Source organism: Colletotrichum higginsianum, chromosome 1, assembly GCF_001672515.1.
Source record: "Colletotrichum higginsianum IMI 349063 chromosome 1, whole genome shotgun sequence".
In the NCBI taxonomy this organism is placed as follows: domain Eukaryota; kingdom Fungi; phylum Ascomycota; class Sordariomycetes; order Glomerellales; family Glomerellaceae; genus Colletotrichum; species Colletotrichum higginsianum.
This window is the reverse complement of record NC_030954.1, coordinates 3,710,444-3,728,073: the sequence shown is the minus strand read 5'-3', so window position 1 is coordinate 3,728,073 and position 17,630 is coordinate 3,710,444. Positions and strand designations below refer to the sequence as shown.

At 52.6% G+C, this 17,630-nt stretch overlaps 7 protein-coding genes across 7 annotated transcripts; 2 read left to right on the top strand and 5 right to left on the bottom strand.

Annotated features, from left to right (window-relative positions):
* Nucleotides 1–1,367: 1,367 nt before the first annotated feature.
* On the bottom strand, nucleotides 1,368–2,862 carry CH63R_01108 (Dihydrolipoyllysine-residue succinyltransferase; the record flags this gene model as incomplete). Its single annotated transcript, XM_018296083.1, has 4 exons — nucleotides 1,368–1,664; nucleotides 1,730–2,122; nucleotides 2,193–2,555; nucleotides 2,623–2,862. 4 exons carry the CDS (start codon nucleotides 2,860–2,862, stop codon nucleotides 1,368–1,370), a joined length of 1,293 nt encoding a protein of 430 aa, XP_018164445.1.
* A 2,019-nt stretch (nucleotides 2,863–4,881) lies between these two features.
* On the top strand, nucleotides 4,882–10,103 carry CH63R_01107 (nod factor export ATP-binding protein I; the record flags this gene model as incomplete). The annotated part of the gene is made up of 9 exons (XM_018296082.1): nucleotides 4,882–6,499; nucleotides 6,561–6,814; nucleotides 6,878–7,139; nucleotides 7,231–8,006; nucleotides 8,060–8,464; nucleotides 8,529–9,132; nucleotides 9,190–9,363; nucleotides 9,442–9,557; nucleotides 9,612–10,103. 9 exons carry the CDS (start codon nucleotides 4,882–4,884, stop codon nucleotides 10,101–10,103), a joined length of 4,701 nt encoding a protein of 1,566 aa, XP_018164444.1.
* Nucleotides 10,104–10,427: 324 nt separating this feature from the next.
* Nucleotides 10,428–11,090, bottom strand: CH63R_01106 (uncharacterized protein; the record flags this gene model as incomplete). Its single annotated transcript, XM_018296081.1, has 1 exon — nucleotides 10,428–11,090. The coding sequence occupies one exon, from the start codon at nucleotides 11,088–11,090 to the stop codon at nucleotides 10,428–10,430; it is 663 nt and encodes a 220-aa protein (XP_018164443.1).
* Nucleotides 11,091–11,615: 525 nt separating this feature from the next.
* CH63R_01105 (Upf0655 protein ycr015c) lies at nucleotides 11,616–12,476 on the bottom strand (the record flags this gene model as incomplete). Its single annotated transcript, XM_018296080.1, has 1 exon — nucleotides 11,616–12,476. The coding sequence occupies one exon, from the start codon at nucleotides 12,474–12,476 to the stop codon at nucleotides 11,616–11,618; it is 861 nt and encodes a 286-aa protein (XP_018164442.1).
* Nucleotides 12,477–12,964: 488 nt separating this feature from the next.
* CH63R_01104 (Transcription initiation factor IIF) lies at nucleotides 12,965–14,388 on the bottom strand (the record flags this gene model as incomplete). Its single annotated transcript, XM_018296079.1, has 4 exons — nucleotides 12,965–13,309; nucleotides 13,360–13,562; nucleotides 13,613–13,886; nucleotides 13,951–14,388. The coding sequence occupies 4 exons, from the start codon at nucleotides 14,386–14,388 to the stop codon at nucleotides 12,965–12,967; spliced, it is 1,260 nt and encodes a 419-aa protein (XP_018164441.1).
* Nucleotides 14,389–15,072: 684 nt separating this feature from the next.
* On the top strand, nucleotides 15,073–16,332 carry CH63R_01103 (RNA polymerase II transcription factor SIII subunit A; the record flags this gene model as incomplete). The annotated part of the gene is made up of 1 exon (XM_018296078.1): nucleotides 15,073–16,332. One exon carries the CDS (start codon nucleotides 15,073–15,075, stop codon nucleotides 16,330–16,332), a length of 1,260 nt encoding a protein of 419 aa, XP_018164440.1.
* Nucleotides 16,333–16,955: 623 nt separating this feature from the next.
* On the bottom strand, nucleotides 16,956–17,456 carry CH63R_01102 (Ubiquitin-like protein 1; the record flags this gene model as incomplete). Its single annotated transcript, XM_018296077.1, has 4 exons — nucleotides 16,956–17,040; nucleotides 17,139–17,212; nucleotides 17,264–17,351; nucleotides 17,446–17,456. The coding sequence occupies 4 exons, from the start codon at nucleotides 17,454–17,456 to the stop codon at nucleotides 16,956–16,958; spliced, it is 258 nt and encodes an 85-aa protein (XP_018164439.1).
* Between the last annotated feature and the right edge of the window lie 174 nt (nucleotides 17,457–17,630).

The following is a 17,630-nucleotide window of genomic DNA, read 5'->3' as shown; positions in this document are numbered from 1 at the left end:
GCGGTCTGCCTAAGGAATGCTCTATTTCCTCCTTGTCTCTGCCTGTTTCTCTTTGCTTCCCCCATCCGCGTGCTGTTGCTACTGGGTAATCTAATACATCCGGCATCGCTTGTTTTTTTGTTTATCTGGGGGGTTGTTAATTAACATTGTCGTTGTGAAGGACCATTGATTTCAGAGGTGCTGAATGTGAAGGAGATTGGACTCGATATCCGAGGGAAATAGGGGACCGCGTTGGACCCATCGGGATCAGTGCATCGCATCGGCGCATCAGAATCTCATTGCTTGGCCCGTGAGTCCAGGGGATTGACCGACTAACTGATCAGTGTGACTTAAACAAGCAGTAGGATAGCTTCCTTGGGTTTGGTCATGCACTATGTACTTGGGACGAAATCAACCACGATGTAGACGGGCGATTATGTATTCGAAAACCACTCTACCTAGGAGTCTCAGACCTTCCAAGCGTCCGCTACGGCGAACCATCTGTTTTGCTCGGAAGAACGTATCCTGCAAGGGGCGGCTGCCGCTTGCAGTGGTTGGTCAGATGCTTGTGCTGGTTGTTGCGCATGCACAAATCTGTATTGTCTTGCCATGTCATCGCTGCGTGTGTGCACATCATACGGCCTGCCGTCCCCTGACACTCTTGACAAGAGACAACAAAAGGCTTCTGACGACTAAGCGTGACCAAACCTGCATACACCCATCGCACAACCCGTCGCGCCCGCCCACTGTTATCTACCCAGCCCGAAAGTCTGTAGACACTTCCCGGATGCCCCGCCGTGAGTGTCAAGCAGATCTATTTCGCCGTGCAGGCGAGCGGGATGCGACGCGGGCAGGGCAGAGAGCCTCGCGCGTTCCAAGTGATTGCTCATGTCCCTACTAATCTCGCCTAATGAGGGACTTCCGGCATCGTACAGGTGCACTGTGCATCGCACAGATTGTGTATAACAGAACTGCCCGATGTCTTCCGCGACAAGTGGGAGTTGAATGGCTTAGGTACTCTGCTTACGTACACAGTACAAGAACGGGTGAGTTCCCTACCATCGAACCTATTCCCGCACTACCCACTTACCTAGATGTGTAGTTTCTCTTCTATGTGGTCTGGCCAAAAGATCGAAAACCAGCGCCAAGCGATCGACAATATCAAGATGCATGTGTCACTATGTGGTATTAAAGCTACCTCTCGACTTCCTGCTCTCTCAATTCGTCTAAGTGGTAACATAGCTGATGGTATAAAGTTTTCTTTCGGTCGTGGCAATGCTTTCGAACGTAGCAGTGTGTATATGTGTGTTTGTGCGTGCGTGTTTGTGTGTTTGTGTGTGTGTGTGTGTGGTATGTTGCTGTTTCTACAGAAAATAACGCAGCGTCATTCACAGAAGCATGCGTCTGGGGTCCTCAATGTACTCCTTGACCTTGACCAAGAACTGCACAGCTTCTCTTCCGTCGAGGAGGCGGTGGTCGTAGGTGAGGGCCAAGTACATCATGGGGCGAATCTCAATCTTGCCGTTAACAGCCACAGGGCGCTCCTTGACGGCATGGAGTCCCAGAACAGCAGTCTGGGGAAGGTTGATTATGGGAGTGCCCATGAGGGAACCAAAGACACCGCCGTTGCTGATGGTGAAGGTACCACCGGCCATGTCCTCGATAGTCAGCTTGTTGTCACGGGCCTGTGGCGGATTACTGTTAGCCTGACATCTAGCTTTTTTTTTTTGTAGGCACAAAAGAACCTCACCTTTTTGCCCATGTCGGCAATAGCCTTCTCAATGCCGAGCATGTCCAGTGACTCGGTGTTGCGAACAACAGGCGTCACGAGACCCTTCTCGGTAGCCACGGCCACGCTGATATCGACGTAGTCACGGTACACAATGGTGTCGCCGCCGTTGGGGCCCTCGATAGATGCATTCACGGCCGGGATGTCGCGCATGGCCAGAACGCAGGCGCGGGAGAACGCGCTCATAAATCCGAGCTTAACGCCCGTCTTCTTCAGCACGTCGTCGCGGTAGAGCTTCCGGAACTCGATGAGAGAAGACATGTCGACCTCGTTGAATGTGGTGAGGGATGCAGCAGTGTTCTGCGATTGCTTAAGTCTTTCAGCGATTCGGAGGCGCATGCGGTTCATTTTCACCTGCAAACACAAGCTAGTTAGTTTCATGGATCGCGATGCCAATACGCAGACAAGCAAGGGAAATACTTACACGGCGCTCCTCGCGGCTACCAAAGGTTGGGGCGGCGCTTGCTGCCGTCTCGTTGGAGGCGGGCTTCGACGTCTCCTTAGCCGGGGCAGCTGGCTTGCTGGCGGACGCATCTTTTTGAGACTCATCCTGCTTGGGTTCCGGTTTCGACTCCTCCTTGGGCGGCTCTGGCTTCGACTCGGATTCGGGCTTGGGCTTGGGCTTCTCGGCGGCCTCCTTCTTGTCGCCTGAGCTGCTGCTCTCACTGGACTTTTCGCCGCCAAGCTCCATCTTGACAATATCTTGACCGACAGTGACGGTATCCTCCTCATTGACCAGGAATTCCTTGATGGTACCAGCCTCGGGGGCATTGACAGCGACGTCGATCTTTAGAGCAAATGGTTAGCGAATGCGTCTGCATGGCGGTTGCGAATGCACGAATGGATTGGGTTACCTTGTCAGTCTCAATGGTTGCAATCTCCTCATCCTGCTCAACGAAATCGCCAACCTGCTTGGTCCACTGCTTCAAGGTACCCTCGGATATGGACTCGGCCATTTGCGGCACCTTGACAATCTTGTCGGCATAGTTGCGGACATGCTGCATCATCTGTGGCAGCTGCAGCGGAAGCTGGCGCGGCTGGTACCGGCGCAGCGGCACGGAGCGCGCGGTCGCGACAAGTCTTCTCGAGAGCATCGTGAGGGAGGATCGGGAGTTGTGTATGTAAAGAGGAGTGGATAAGGTGAGGCAAACAGGAGAACGGATGACCTTCTATGAGGTAAACCAGGGCCGCGTGGTTGGTTTTTTCTCCCTCGGTTGGACCTTAGCTGTTTTTTGGATTTGGCAGCGACGCGGCACCCCAGGGTGGGCACTGGGAGGCGTTGCCTTGGGTGCCTTAGGTAAGACTGATACATCCATATCCGGGGTAAAGTGCGCGCATGCCCCCCCCGTCCAACAATAGGCACGATCTCTGTCTGTAACCATCCTCTCCCTAAGCATGCCATCACGAAGTGCTGCATCCCGAGTTTTCCAAGTCGGCGAGCTAGGTCTTATGCTCAGTTGCCACTGTTGATTGAGACGCAACTTGCCTCTTCTCTTGTGCTTTGCCTTTGCCGACCCCTCGGGACATGGGAACACACTTACAACACCCCAGAAGAGCCCGAAAGCTGGTCCAATAGGCTGTCGGTAATTACCTTCGGAAGCACTTGTCCCTGGAAAACATGCCCCGATCTCTCCCGAGCTTCCGGACCGACGACTTTGCCATTGTGTCTTCCGGGCTATGCCACATCTATACTGACAACGTCATCCGAGCCGTTTCTGCCCAAACGGTATGTATCAAGCGCCATGGTACTTGCTCCGGGATTTTCTTTTGGGTTGCTCAGCGAAGCAACCCTAAGTTACCTTCAACTCATCTACCAGAGCCAACTTCCAATGCCGCTTATTTTTGCCGCCCCGTGACGCCCGGCAGACGTGTATGACAGTAACGGAACAACTAATTAGCCTTCACATAACTGCCGTCACCGCAGTATTCTGTAATCAGGAAGCAACCACGCAGGTTCCGCATCTGGCAACTTTCTGTTACTTTCCAAGATCATCTTGTAAGGGTGGATCTGAATCCAAACCTTGATAGTTCTGGGCTCCAAATTTCACCTACCTTTGGTACTGTCTACCTAGGTAAGCCAACGAAGGGACCCAATAGGCGGTCGCTGCTCTTCTACATATCACTATCCGTGGTAGTCGGATCCTAGAAATCCACAGTTTGCTTTGGCCAAGCTTGCTTCACTGCCTATCTGGATAGGTAGCAGGTTGCGACCACGTGGTCGGTGTTCCCCCTCTGCGCGGGGCCCAAGACCTTTGGTTGTCGACACCGGCCACTTGACTAATCCTCCTTGACACACTCATCCCTTGGGGAGCCTGGGACCCTGCCCGGCCTGTTTGCAAAGAGCTTCGAGTTTCACCCTGTTGATGCTATGATAATACATGCGTGTTTCTGGCCGCTTGTCGAGATCAACATTCTGTAGGTTCTGAGCATCGCCAGTATGAAACCAAGAACTAACACTCAACTGCCACAAGAAACATGTCACTTTTATATACTATTTTCTCTTCCATATCCTAGGCAAGCAAGATGCAACTCGCAGTACCCCAACCGATGGCCTCTACGTACCTACTCAGGTAAGTACGGAATGAAAAGCGACCGTAGCTACAATGGTACATCCCAGAATGGGGGGTTGCTGCGCAGCAGCAGACTACTTGTACCTACCACCCAATGTGTTTCGGTCGGGCCCGGCGCTCGGAGCCGTGTCGGAACCGCATTCCGGCAACCGGCAGACTTCATTTTGCCATCATACCAACCTATCTTCTACTGAGGAAAACCCACAGGGTACCTACCATAATGTTTGGCCCGATAGAATGGAGAACAAGCGCTAGGCAGCCAGGTTTCCCGTACAGTGGAAACCAAAAGGCTTCCGCGACGTTCACACACACTGCATTGTGGATGGCACAAGAACAAAGTACACGGCGAATCGCTATTCGAGTGACAACACCTTGTCTGTTTGCCGCCAGCTTGCAGGGTAGGTACGAACCTCATCAGAAAAATATCTGGCTCCATGTATTAAGTGTGGTGGCTATCCACCCCAGGGTTCCTGAGTTCGTTCAAAAAGCACCTACAAGCCGTTCAAAACTAATCCGCCTTTCAACATCACCATCATCGTTATCATGAGACGGGCTTCTGGTTTGCCCCTTTTTGGGGGGCAACTTCGGGCGTTAGCTTGGAAGACGCTTCTCGTCGCCGTCATCAGACATCCGATCTCCTTCATCATCAAAGCTTACCTACTTCCGATAGTCATCGTGGCCGTTCTACTCAACATACCAAAATTTGCGACCAACAGTAACGTCAATGGTGTAGGATCGCCGATCCCACTGCCCAGTCTTGCCGAAACCATCACCAAGAAACCCCTATACATCGTAAAGACTCCGCACCTAGGGCCCGATGTGGACGAGGTCATCACCAAAATCATACAACCCCTACGGCCAGAGACTGTACGATATCTAGACGACGAACGAGATCTATTGGCCGAATGTCTCGCCAACCTTCGGGGCATCAGCAGCTGCCACGCTTCCATCACCTTCACAGACTCGCCGCAGACGACCTCTTTCGACACTATTGACAGTGACCATCACTGGAACTACACCATTCGAGCGGACCCGGCAAGGCAAGGAGTTCCATACAATGTGCTTGAGCATAACGGCGACCTTGAGAGGCTCCTCCTGCCTCTGCAGGTTGCCGTGGAGAACGCCATGACGAACTCAACTACCAACCCCGCCACCTTGCTCTTCACGAGTAAGACTCAGAAGGAGTGGGACGAAACCATACGGTCAAGTTCACAAGAGCTCATCGCCAACATGTACGGCTTTGCCTTCTTTCTTGGCTTCATTCAGCAGCTTTTCCATCTCACCAGGTTGATAACTCAAGAGCGCGAGGCAGGCATGTCACAACTCGTCGATTCCATGGGCGGCAACTCTACGGCTCGCGTGTTGTCGTATCTTGCAGTCTTCAACGTTATCTACTTTCCCTTGTGGGTTGTTCTTGGCGCCTTACACTGGAACTCCCTCTGGCCAAAGAGCAACCCATCTATCCCCATCATTTGGCAAGTCCTCCTCGGTCTAGCTGTAAACAGTTCAACCGTCTTTGCGGCATCTTTCTTCCGCAAAGCCCGTACCGCGCCTGTCTACGTCTCTGGTGCCTTTCTGATTCTGTCCATCGGCGCTTTGTTGACTGGGCTCGAAGAGGTCTCAACTGCGACAGTTGCAGCCATGTCACTCTTCTTCCCGAGTTCCAATCACTTCTTCTTCGTTCAGTTCATGTCATACTGGGAATACAACCTGCAACCGGCAATATTGGGTGACATACCTCCCCCAGCATTCTCGGCGCAAAGGAAACTTCTTGTTACTGGAAGCACGCTTTTGTCGTTCTTGGTCGTGGCTATTGTGGGCTACCCTCCGCTGGCCATATTGACAGAAAAGATCATGTATGGTACTGTATTTAAGAGTCGAACGTTTAATGGGGAAAGCCGAAGCGCAGACTCAATTGCGGTTGAAGCCATAGATCTCCGGAAAACCTTCAAGCCTTCTCTCGCTGGAAGGATATTTTGCTGCGGGAGGCAGAAACCTGTGAGTGCCGTCGACGGCGTCAGTCTTCGGGGGCATAGAGGTCAAATTCTCTGTCTTGTCGGTCAGAATGGTTCCGGAAAAACGACTACTTTGAAGATGATGGCAGGTCTTCTGACGCCGACCGATGGCACAGTCGCCATCAGCGCAGCCCCATCACAGCTAGGTCTGTCATTCGAACCAGTCTTTTATTCTTTCTGCCAGACTCATACGCTGACTGTCTCCAGGCATCTGTCCTCAGAGAAACACTTTTTGGCCTGAACTAACAGTAGAAGAGCATATGTGTATCTGGAATCTGATCAAAGGTGACAAGGACAACCTCGAAAGTATGAAGCGGCTCATCGCTGGCTGCGATCTGTCCCACAAGACAAAAAGCCCTGCCAGCACTCTCAGTGGCGGACAAATGAGAAAACTCCAGTTGGCTTGCATGTTTGTCGGAGGCTCTTCGGTCTGCCTGATCGACGAATGTACTTCAGGATTGGTACACGCTCCTACGCCTCAATCCCACACTTCGGGGGAAAAGGTTAACGATATGGCGATATAGGATCCCCTTTCCAGGAGAGTAATTTGGGAAATTCTTCTGGAGCAGCGAAGTCGGCGAAGCATCATCTTGACAACGCATTTCTTGGACGAGGTTGAGGTTCTTGCCGACCATATGGTGATCCTGTCCAACGGCAAAGTCAAGTGTCAAGGCCCAATTACGGCTTTGAAACAACTTCACGGCGGGGGATACAAGGTTTCTGTGTCATATAAGGGAGGTCCGGTCTACCGACAATACCCACACACCATCCATCAAGACCAACTTGGTAGGTCATCAGGAGTCATTTGCTTTCAGCAATCACAACCCCAATACCCCTATGCAGGTTGAGAGCTAGACTGAACTAATACTGCAAATAGTATACAAAACTCCCGACTCTGCCTCTGCTGGCCGACTGGCTACAAAGCTGGCCGCCAACGGTGTTCCCGATGTCTCTATCGTAGGCCCACAGGTTGAGGACGTTTTTCTGCGCGTAACAGACGACCTAGCATTGGTCACCAACACCGACTTGATGTCCCCTAGTACGAACTTCGGTTTAGGGCTTGGGAAAACGACATCCTTCTGGTCGCAGGTGAAGACTCTTCTCTGGAAGAGAATCATCGTGTTGAAAAGGTTTTGGTGGCCCTACATATACGTCCTGGGCCTCCCCATCGTTGTCACCCCGTCCTTCTCCGATATGTTGAAGGGGTACATAGCTCCGCTATGTGAAGATATCCAGCCGACTTTGTACTCTGCACACGAGTTTTACGTATCCTACGGGGGAGGCTATATGGTTGAAGGCGAGATGCGCACTCATCCCGGATTGCTTCTCGGTGGACCTCCGTGGATGAACGAATCGTTGTACAGCCTGATGAACAAGAACGGCTCAATGGCCAGGTACTTCAACATGTCTCAATATGCCGAATGGGTCCGGCCTGTCGAGACCCTGGACGGGTTCACAAATTACTTGAAAGAAAATAAGGGGGAAGTACTACCGGGAGGCATCTTCATGGAATCCAAAACGAGCAACCCGGTGATTGCCTCGTTCGCTGAATTTGGAGTCGTCGACGGCATGACACTATTCAACCTTTACAGCCAGATTCGCAGCGACTCTCAGATCACCGCGTCGTATGGCCCCATGGGTGAGACGCCTGCAGTAAGTTGCCCCCCTTCCTGATCAGAGCGGTCCCGCTGACTTAAGATTGAAAGCGATCAGCTAACTCCGGCATGTTTTACGCAATTTTTTTTTGCTTAATGCAAGCGGTATATCCCGCAGCATTCGCCTTGTATCCCTCCGTTGAGAAGAGCCGAAAAGTGCGCTCGGTTGGATACGCCAACGGAGTACGAAGAGCGCCTCTATGGGTTGCGTACGCCTTGTTCGACTTTTTCTTCGTGGCTATCATCTCCATCGCCATCACCAGCCACCTCGGGACGAACATGCCTCTTTGGACTGGTGGTGCATGGGTGATGCTGCCCATTCTGGCCCTCTATGGCCTAACGGGCATTCTTTTCAGCTACATCATGTCTGTTCTGTGCAAGACCGGCCCGGGGGCGTTCCTTGCCATATCTTCTTCAAACGTGATCATGTTCACCATCGTCGTCGTTGCGTTTGCAGTGAGTAAAACCAGCCATATATCCCGTTGGAATGACCCAAGTCGTGGGCTAATTCAATGCTCAGGCGCCGAACGCCTTTGTCGACGTCGCAGAAGTAGACGACGCAATGAAAGCGACAACGTTTGCATTGAACATCTTCTTCCCTATTGGCAACGTCTTCAAATCAGTCGCCTTCGGGCTCAACGTTATGGAAATTAGTTGCGGAGGAGATGCCATCATACCAGCTTCGTCAATCCATGCGTACGGTGGACCGGTTCTGTACCTGATTGTTCAGGTTGCCACGCTGCTTGGTATTCTCATATGGCTGGAAGGATACCACCCCTCCTGCAAGGCTGGAGCGGTCAAGCATAGCCCCATGGAAGAAGACTCGGAGAAGTTGCCAAGCTACTCGAGTGACGACGTCAAGGTGGAGAAACTCCGAGTTGAAGAGACCACGGAAGATCCTTTACGAACCCTGCACCTCACAAAGTCCTTTGATCGGACTCTTGCCGTCGACGATATCTCCCTGGGTATTGGCAAAAGTGAGGTGTTGGCAATCATCGGGCCCAATGGTGCGGGAAAATCGACACTGATCAACTTGATCCGAGGAGATTTGATACCGGACCATGGCAATGGATATCTCTGCGGACATGATGCCAACAGTGACTCTGCCCAGAAACATCTTGGGGGTAAGCACATTCCCCAACGTTCCTCATCCGGATGATGGTAATGCTGACAGCGTAAAGTCTGTGCCCAATACGATGCACTGGACTTGATGAGCACCGAAGAGCATCTGGACTTTTTCGCAAGGATCAAGGGCGTCGATGATGTCCAGCAGAACGTCGACACAGTCATGGCAAAGCTGGGCTTGACACAGTATGCTACCCGATCAGCCTCCAAGCTGTCTGGTGGCAACAAGCGTAAACTGAGTCTTGCTATTGCAATCATGGGCACGTTAGTTTTCGGATTCAAGAAGCTCATTTGTTAACGTATTTCAGGCACACCTCCTGTCCTTGTCTTGGATGAGCCGACGTCGGCCATGGATGCGGTGGCTAAGCGTGCATTCTGGAAGATCATCCAGCAAATTTCGCCGAATCGTTCTGTCCTGCTCACTGTAAGCTCACAACCCCCTTTCTTTCCATTTTATGTATGCTGAAATGGGGTGAAGACGCACAGTATGGAGGAGGCAGACACCCTCGCCCATAGAGCTGCCGTCTTGTCGCGGCGGGTCCTCGCCATCGGCACCACCAGGGCCCTGCGGCAGAGATATAGCAACTTATACTACGTCCGAATTCTCCTCAAGACAGCCCCACTGTCCACATCCGAGGAGATGGCCTCCATTAGGGCATGGGTGGAAGATAGGGTACCTGGGACGACTATGGAGCGAGAAGCACTTGGTGGCCAGATTAGCTTCACTGTCCCGGGATCTAGAAACCAGGACATGGAGAAGACGGTGAATGGACAGAACGCAACGAAAAGTGACATTGGCACAATTTTCGATCTAATTAGGTTGTTGGAAGAGTCGAAGAAGAACCGCGGTATCGAGTACTACTCGATTGGGGGAGCCACTTTGGAAAGGGTATTCCTTAATGTGGTGAAGGAGAACGGCATCACCGCCGATGAAGATCAGAAAATAAGGAAAAGGTGGTGGGGATTCTGAGGGTGGTTAATGGGCGGCTTACTCGGACACAAAAAGCTGGGTGAAGCACCACATGGCGACGAGCCCTCTAGTTTTGTTTACAGCAAGTAGGAACGATAGCAGGATGCACCAACAGCAGGGGCTTTTGAAACAAAACATCAGCACATACACTCATACTCCAGGCTGCTTCACCATTAACCTCGTGGTATTCAGCTACTGTAGCTGCAGACGAAGTTTTCGCAGGCAGGATGGGCTATGGATTCCAGGTAGGAAAAGATCGAATGTTCTTGCGTAAACAAATATATGAGCATCGCCGCCACCATCAACTAATATCCTCTTGGTCTACTACTCCTTTTCTTCTTTCTCAAGTAGTAGCGAGTGAGAAACTGATAGCTGGTTCTGCTTCGAATCTACACAAGGGCCATCATGATCCGGAGATTTGACGTCGTCGAACACACCAGAAGAAGACGCGCACTTTGAAGCCATGTCATGCTCAAATATCGTCGCGTCAAGCTTGAAAGCTCTATCCTTGGACTTTCCAGAAGCATCTAGCTTCCTCGAAAGCTCACAAGTATTGGATCTACTGGAACAAGGGACATCATCCAAGGTGTTGTCTGACGTCCAGGCCTCTCCAACAAGCTCAGCGGAGGATCCATGCTTCACATATGGGACAACATCCCCCGAGGCATGCCCAGAAGATGAGATGCCACTAGAAGACTCGCCAATCTCTGTTGCAGGCTTTTCAGAAGTTGTCCTGCGCTTCTCCAGGTTTTCCCGGAGGCTCAAGAAGGTTTTTCTAGTGCGGGTCCTGAGTGCGTCGAGGCGCTGGCACTTTCTGCACCTGGAGTCATCGCGGACGCGGTTCATCGAATGGATCCGACGTTCAGTGCACGCGTTATTCTCCTTGTCGGTGCTGTCGAGAAAGTCCCGCTGGGCCTTGCAGTCGGAGACCTTCTTACCGAACTCGCTGTGCTTGCAGCTGTAGACGGTTCCGCGGTAGAAGCACATGTTTCCTGACGACTAGGTCTGTTTAGGTAGGTGCGTAAAGCTGAGTGAGGTTGTTTGGTTGGGTTTGCTGTTGGGGTGGGTTATTTGACCGGTGTTTCGGCTTTGGATAGCGATAGGTGTTTATATATTCATATCACCACCACCGGAGACGCATATGCCTGAACATAACCTGAGATCGCCGTGTTGTTTCTGGTTCATGGTCGAACATAGCAGATGTCAATGCCGCAGCTCAGTTGCCTGTTCTGGACACACACACACACACACACACACACGCACAGAGAGAGAGAGAGAGAGAGAGAGAGAGAGAGAGAGAGAGAGAGAGAGAGAGAGAGAGAGAGAGAGAGAGAGAGAGAGAGAGAGAGAGAGAGAGAGAGAGAGAGAATGAATGGCATTGCTGTGCTCCTGAAGACCCCAATCACCTGAACAAAGAGCCAGAGGCAGCATAAGCACGTCGCAGTAAGCGGTCCTCTTAGCGGATTGTTTGCCTCGGACTCAACCCAACCGCTATAAGGTAGCCCCTCGTTTCTAGTCATCTCTGAGAGGCAGGAAACCACTCTTCAAAACCTCCACAAATGTCGAGGCCCATACGATGCCACTGGACGGCTGGCGTTCCTGCACCCGCGGCACGTCGTATCCCACCCTCCGCAGGGTCTTCATCAAGCCCGAGTCCGGACTCGACGACACCACGATGCCACGACTCTCCAACAGACACTCGATGTCCGATGTAGAGTCGCCAAAGTAGACCAACCTCTCAGCATCATCCGCTCTCTCTGGGCCAGTCAAAGCGCGCAAAGCGCGCAGCTTGTCATCGCATGTCGTTAGGATGGTATCTCGCGTCGGCGGGCCGAGCTCATCCGGCCCCGAGATGCTTCCATCGGTCTCGATTTCGTTGGCGACGACGACAAAGCCGTAGTCCGACAAGACCCCGCTGATGAAGGATCTCGACCAGTTGACAGAAACAATAGAGACGGACCATCCATTCGCCTTGACCATGTGCATCAGTTCTACGAAACCATCACGGAGCTTGACCGATCCTTCCATCCTCGCGGCGTTTCCAGCTTTTTTGAGATCCTCTCTTGTGATACCCCGAAACAACCCAGACTTCTCCACACGCTGGACGGACCGCAGCTCGACTTCCCTTAGACCACGCAGGTAGGCGAGCTCATCAGCAAGAGAGATGCGCTCCTCTTCGCCAGGCCTGTATTTGGAGACATGCTCAGCATGATCATGGCTGTAGTCTCTGAGTATCTGCTGCCACGCCGAAGAAAGATCAATGCCGCGCTTGTGCTGAAACCGGAGGGCAATCTCTGCCAAGGTTCCAATCGTGTCCTTTGTCGTGATCGTCCCGTCAAAGTCGAGAACGAGGTTGAGTGATTTACGAGGCATACGTGCGATGGGTTGAAACAAGTGGAGGAGAACGGCGCTTCTGAAAGTAAATGCGCGTCGAATCTTGTTCCGAATGCGTAGAGACATCAATCAACCCTAGGTAGTAACAGCATGTCATGTTTGGGAATGAAGTTAGTGGGTTCCCCACTCCGGAGAGAGACGATCTTCAACCGACACAGCCAACGCTGCATGCACCAAGAACGGGTACATAGCATTGAGCCCTGCAGACAATATCACACTGCGAGAAACCTGCATTCTTTTCACAAAAACGCACGATGCGTGCTTCGTTCCTCTCCCGTGCTGGATGTCGAGTAGCGGCTAAGCAAGCTCTACAAAACGCGTTGTAATCCAGTGCCCAGGGGTATCAGAAGTCCCTGAAAGTAGCAAACCACCTACCCTCGAACCAAGTCGAGCAGTGCCAATCCGAACGCCACGCAATGCCTTTCGGGCCCCAAGCCCGTAGTTCATATAGTATAAGTACAAACCCTTTACACAACGTCCTCCATAACCACTTCGTCGTCATCGTCGTCGTCGGCGGCAGCCTCCTCTGGGGCGGTCTCGCTGGTCGCGCCGGAGGCCATACTCTTGAGGTGTTCCTGTAGCGACCACTCGTTGGCGTGAATGCCGGATCGGTTGAGAACTGCGATCTTCTCCAAAGTCTGGCGCAAGAAAGCCTCTGGCTGATCGAATCTGGCCTTGAGAATGGACATTTTCCAGTACTCGTACCTCCTGAAAGCCTCCATGAGGCCATCGAGAAGCTGTTCCTCCGACATACGGGCAGCTCTGTTCTCGGCCTTTTTGGGCTTCGTGGCCTTTGTGGGCGCAGACGTTTTCTGAGCTGCATTAGCGGCAGGAAGCAACGTGCAGGCCGGTCGCTACTTACAATGAAAGAGCCAAACTTCTCCACGGCGGCAGCAGACCCATGGTGGATAATGCTGTTGGCTGCGCGCTGCTCCATAATCTGAAGTGTATGCTTCGGCCGCTGGGCCTCAACTTGCTTCCGCTGCAGAATTGCTTGACTCTCGGCATTGTCGACAGGCTTGCAAGCTAGCTCGTATTGGATCCGCGCGGCGATCTTCGTCTTCTCTACGCCAAATTAGACACCAGACATCCCGACGAACGCGGGTCGAGCTTACTGGGAATTGCCTTGCGGTAGTAGGGCTGCCAACGACGACCCTTCTCAAACGGTTTCTTTTCCACTTTGTCGGCCTTGGGCCGCAGGAACCGGGCCGGAATACCAGCATTTGCCGCATCGGTTCTCGCCTTCGACTTCGCCTTGAAGCCGGGCAGGTCCTCTTCGGTGAAGACGAACGTGCTGCGCGCAAGCTCCTTGCCCATCTCCAAATCGTATTCCTTGGGCATGAGCTGGTGCTCGGCTCGGTCGGAGTTAAGAAGCATTTTGAAGCGGTGCTAGAAATAAATAAACCAGTCAATTGACCTGCCCAGCCTCGTCGTATCGCGCGTTCCGGCATACCTCTACGCTGCCATCTGGGCGCACAACGTCCCACTGTCGCATAGTGCCAACCTCGATTTCGGCGTCATCTGGCAAGCTGTCCCATGCCTCCCACAAGTCCTTGGGTACTCGGGCTAAATATGCTTGGCCAAAGGATCCCTGGTCGCTGTATTGGTCGAAAAACTCAAGATCGCCGGCATCTTCGTACAGGTCGTCGTCGTCGAGGGGAGAAGCTGTCACAGCTTCAGGATCGGGCTTGATGTATGGCTCAGGTTTGATGTACGTGGAGTCCGCCATGATGGGAATGGCTGGTCTGGCTACGAGGTTCCTTTGGCGTCCCAGAATCGGGAGGTTGAGGTGAAGTCGTTTCTTTGCAATGACGTCCAAGGCAGGAAGTATGGTGGACCTGAGCACTGAGGTAAGGCAAGCAGGCAGGAAGCAGAGCAAGGTACCCTGCATACATGAACAGCAGTGTCTTCTTAGAGATTAGCGCAGAAAATCATGTGACGTGCATAGGGTAGAATGAGAGTGACCTCAAACCAAAGCACCTGCCTAAAAGGTAGGTTGCAGGACAATCCGTCTTTCAGATTAATTGCGAGCTGTAGCGTGGGGGAAGTTTTTAATGATTGTTTGATAGAAATCATTAGGGGAAACAGCCTCTAAAGGCTGGAAAACAACCCGAAAGATCATGATGGCCCAGGTATCCGTACATGTGAGTGATTGTACTCTGTACTCTGTACATTGATTGCCGACTAGCACTAACAGGGGCCTGTCCAAGTCAGCTGCGGGGAACCACTTAAAAGACACCTGCTCCACTATAAACCTGGAACTCCATTGTCGTGACCTGTTTAAAGGGACCTGTCTGCCTGCGCCTTCCACCTTCCCTGAGCGACCAACAACAGCAACTACAAAAGTCAAGCCCCCGAACAACTTATCTCGCATCAAATTGATTCTTTTTCCACAGGTCCATGAGGACTAACTCGCCAAACTTCCACCGAAAGCCTGTATATATCACCGACGCCTCCAGTCTTTGTCAACAATGAGATTGCGATCCAGTCGTACATCACCCGTCACACACCCGAACATCGCCATTAAGACTGGAAGAACAGCAGGCTAGAGTCTTTGCCCAGCTACAAAATAACCATGGCGCCTGCTAAATCACTTGCTGAACTGTGCATCGCTGTGTGTCAGAGACACATCACTGAGCTCAGCAGTGTTGGAAATGGCGACACTCTTCAATACCACCATGTTCGAGACATCCTTATAAGGGTCACAAACCCTGCCCAACTTCGCGAGATTGAACTCAACTCTCCACACATCCAAGGCGAAACCTCCGAGCTTTGGCTACGTCTCATCAAGAAAGAGTTCCCAACCGAAAGCCACGAAAAGAACTACGCGCCTAAAAACCCATCGAAGTGGTACAAGATATACGAACGATACGCGGAGGAGCGTCGTCAGGCTCAACAGCAGGCAGAGGCCGAGCTACTCGCGAGGGTTCAGGGTCTGCAGCAGAAAAAAGACAACAATGTCAGCAGGATCGTCGATCCAAAGTTTGCCAGATTCCTACCGACGCCACCCAAGACGGGCCGCACCTTTGGGACTCGAGGTCGAGGAGGGAAGGAGCTCCCGAGCTCCCTCAGCTTCGCGGCTGGAAGCAGGATGAAGACGACTACGGGCGCCAGCGTAATGAAGAAAGCTCGGCGAGAGGCCAAGGAGATTGTCGGCATAAGAAGCAACCTGGCCGTTCCTACGGGCTTGATCAGGGCCCCGCGGCTGAGCAAGGCCCCGCCTTCCATGGCCGCCGAGCATCGGATCTCGACTCAACCGGTATTTCGTCCTACGTCAACTAGCGCTCGCCCTCCCACGCATTCTACATACGTCGCACCATCCAGGACCACTTATGTTTCCGACTCGTCAGATGATGAGGGCGGTGATTTGTTCGGCGATGAGGAAACGCCAAAGAAGAGGAGCAAGGCCAGCAATCCTGTCGGCCCAATCTCTCCACCCAACAAGCCTGTGGCGCCCTCCAATTCTACAGGGCTCAAAGCTCGACCCTTCTCCGCATCTGCTAAGTTCAGCTCTGCAGTCAAACCATCATCGTCTCCGTCGAGCTCGCAGCCGGCAGGTTTGCGACGTGGTGGTGGAATTCTCGGAAATGCACCTCGGCCGAATAGCAACATTAGAGTCGAGCGACCCAGGCCCAAGCCCGAACCGGTCACTAGGAGTACAGAGCCGCCTCGTGGCCATAAGGTGCTTGCCCATAACAATGGCCCGCAGTCGCCACCGCTGCCCGCATCCCTGGATGAGATGCACCCAGCCCGTCCAATCCCAGGTAACCTAGAGCTGCCTAGAAAGAGAAAGGCGGTTGACATATTCATGCCCAAGAAGAAGGGCAGGCGCTGAAGCTTCGAGGAAGCTTGCGCAACAGTATCCGAATAGGGAAAGGGAAAAGGATTTTCGAAGATTTGTAACTTACGGGCGTTGGGACACGGATATGCCATGCGGCATTAGGATTTGGGCGTCGGCGGGATATTGTAAATACCCACTTGCATCAGAAGGTACTTCTTGCCTACGAGACGGCGGCAACAGCATCGGCCTAGGTTTGGGCTTAGATATGTAACGTGCTTGAACATGCCCAACGGGCTGGCCTCGAGTTACATATTTGTATATATATATATATATATATATATACAAGTACGAAGTTTCATACTACTTCTACGGCAGTCCGATGGTTAAATGAAACTTTATTCTTCAAGGGCGGATGTTCTATCGCCATGCTTTGACTATTGCATGTGTCTGGGAACTAAACCCTGCGTAGATGTGACGCCCAAGTGCAGGTCTCCGCCATCGCATTGCTCCGGACCCAGCGGCAGCGGCAGCAACAGCTGTTTCCCCTCGGACGAAGACGACATGGCACATTCCATTAATAGCCCCGCCACTCCAGTGATGTGCGCTTAACCTAGGTGCCAGGGAGTCACCGAGACGTTTTCCTTTCGGCCAGTATTCCTTCTCTCCGAGTAACCGAATCAGATGCCCCCGCGCAGGGCAAGGACCAAGTGCAGCGTAGCACCAGCCTCGAGGCCGTACTCGGATGCGGACTTGTCGTCAACCCTGTTCGACCAAGGCGCGTGGCGTCAGTCAACTGTTTTACCCATATCCTCCGGCCCGGGGGGCGGGGGGCGCTTCTGTTTGGTGGTTTAGAGCCTCACATTTGCTTGCCGCCATAGATCAGTCTCTGCTGAACTGGGGGGATGCCCTCCTTCTCCTCGACCTTCTCCTTTATCTGCGAGACCTGTTGTCGGAATAGTCAGACCGACGCCGTCTTCTCAAGCACTCGACAAGAAAGTATCATGGAGGGAGCACACGCCTTGTACTCGTTCTCGATGTCGAGCTCAATCTCCTTTCCGGTCAACGTCCGCACCCTGCCGGTCCGAGCAGTTAGTTCGAACTGTTTCGGCGTTTTGGTGTCGGGAAGATTGGCCACTGCTCGCTGCTGAATGGCTGAAGCGCACGTACTTGATCAACATCTTGACGGATTGGAGTTTGTTTGGGGAGTCGTGCTAGATTGCGTGAGGTTATTCTAGGTCGAATGGCGTTGCAAAAGGTGAGGGTTGGCGGATGGGTTCGTTCGGTCGTGGGTATCGTTCGTTTGTTGGAGTTGTGACAGTTGCACGATTGGCGGCTGAGGTGGGCAATAGGTA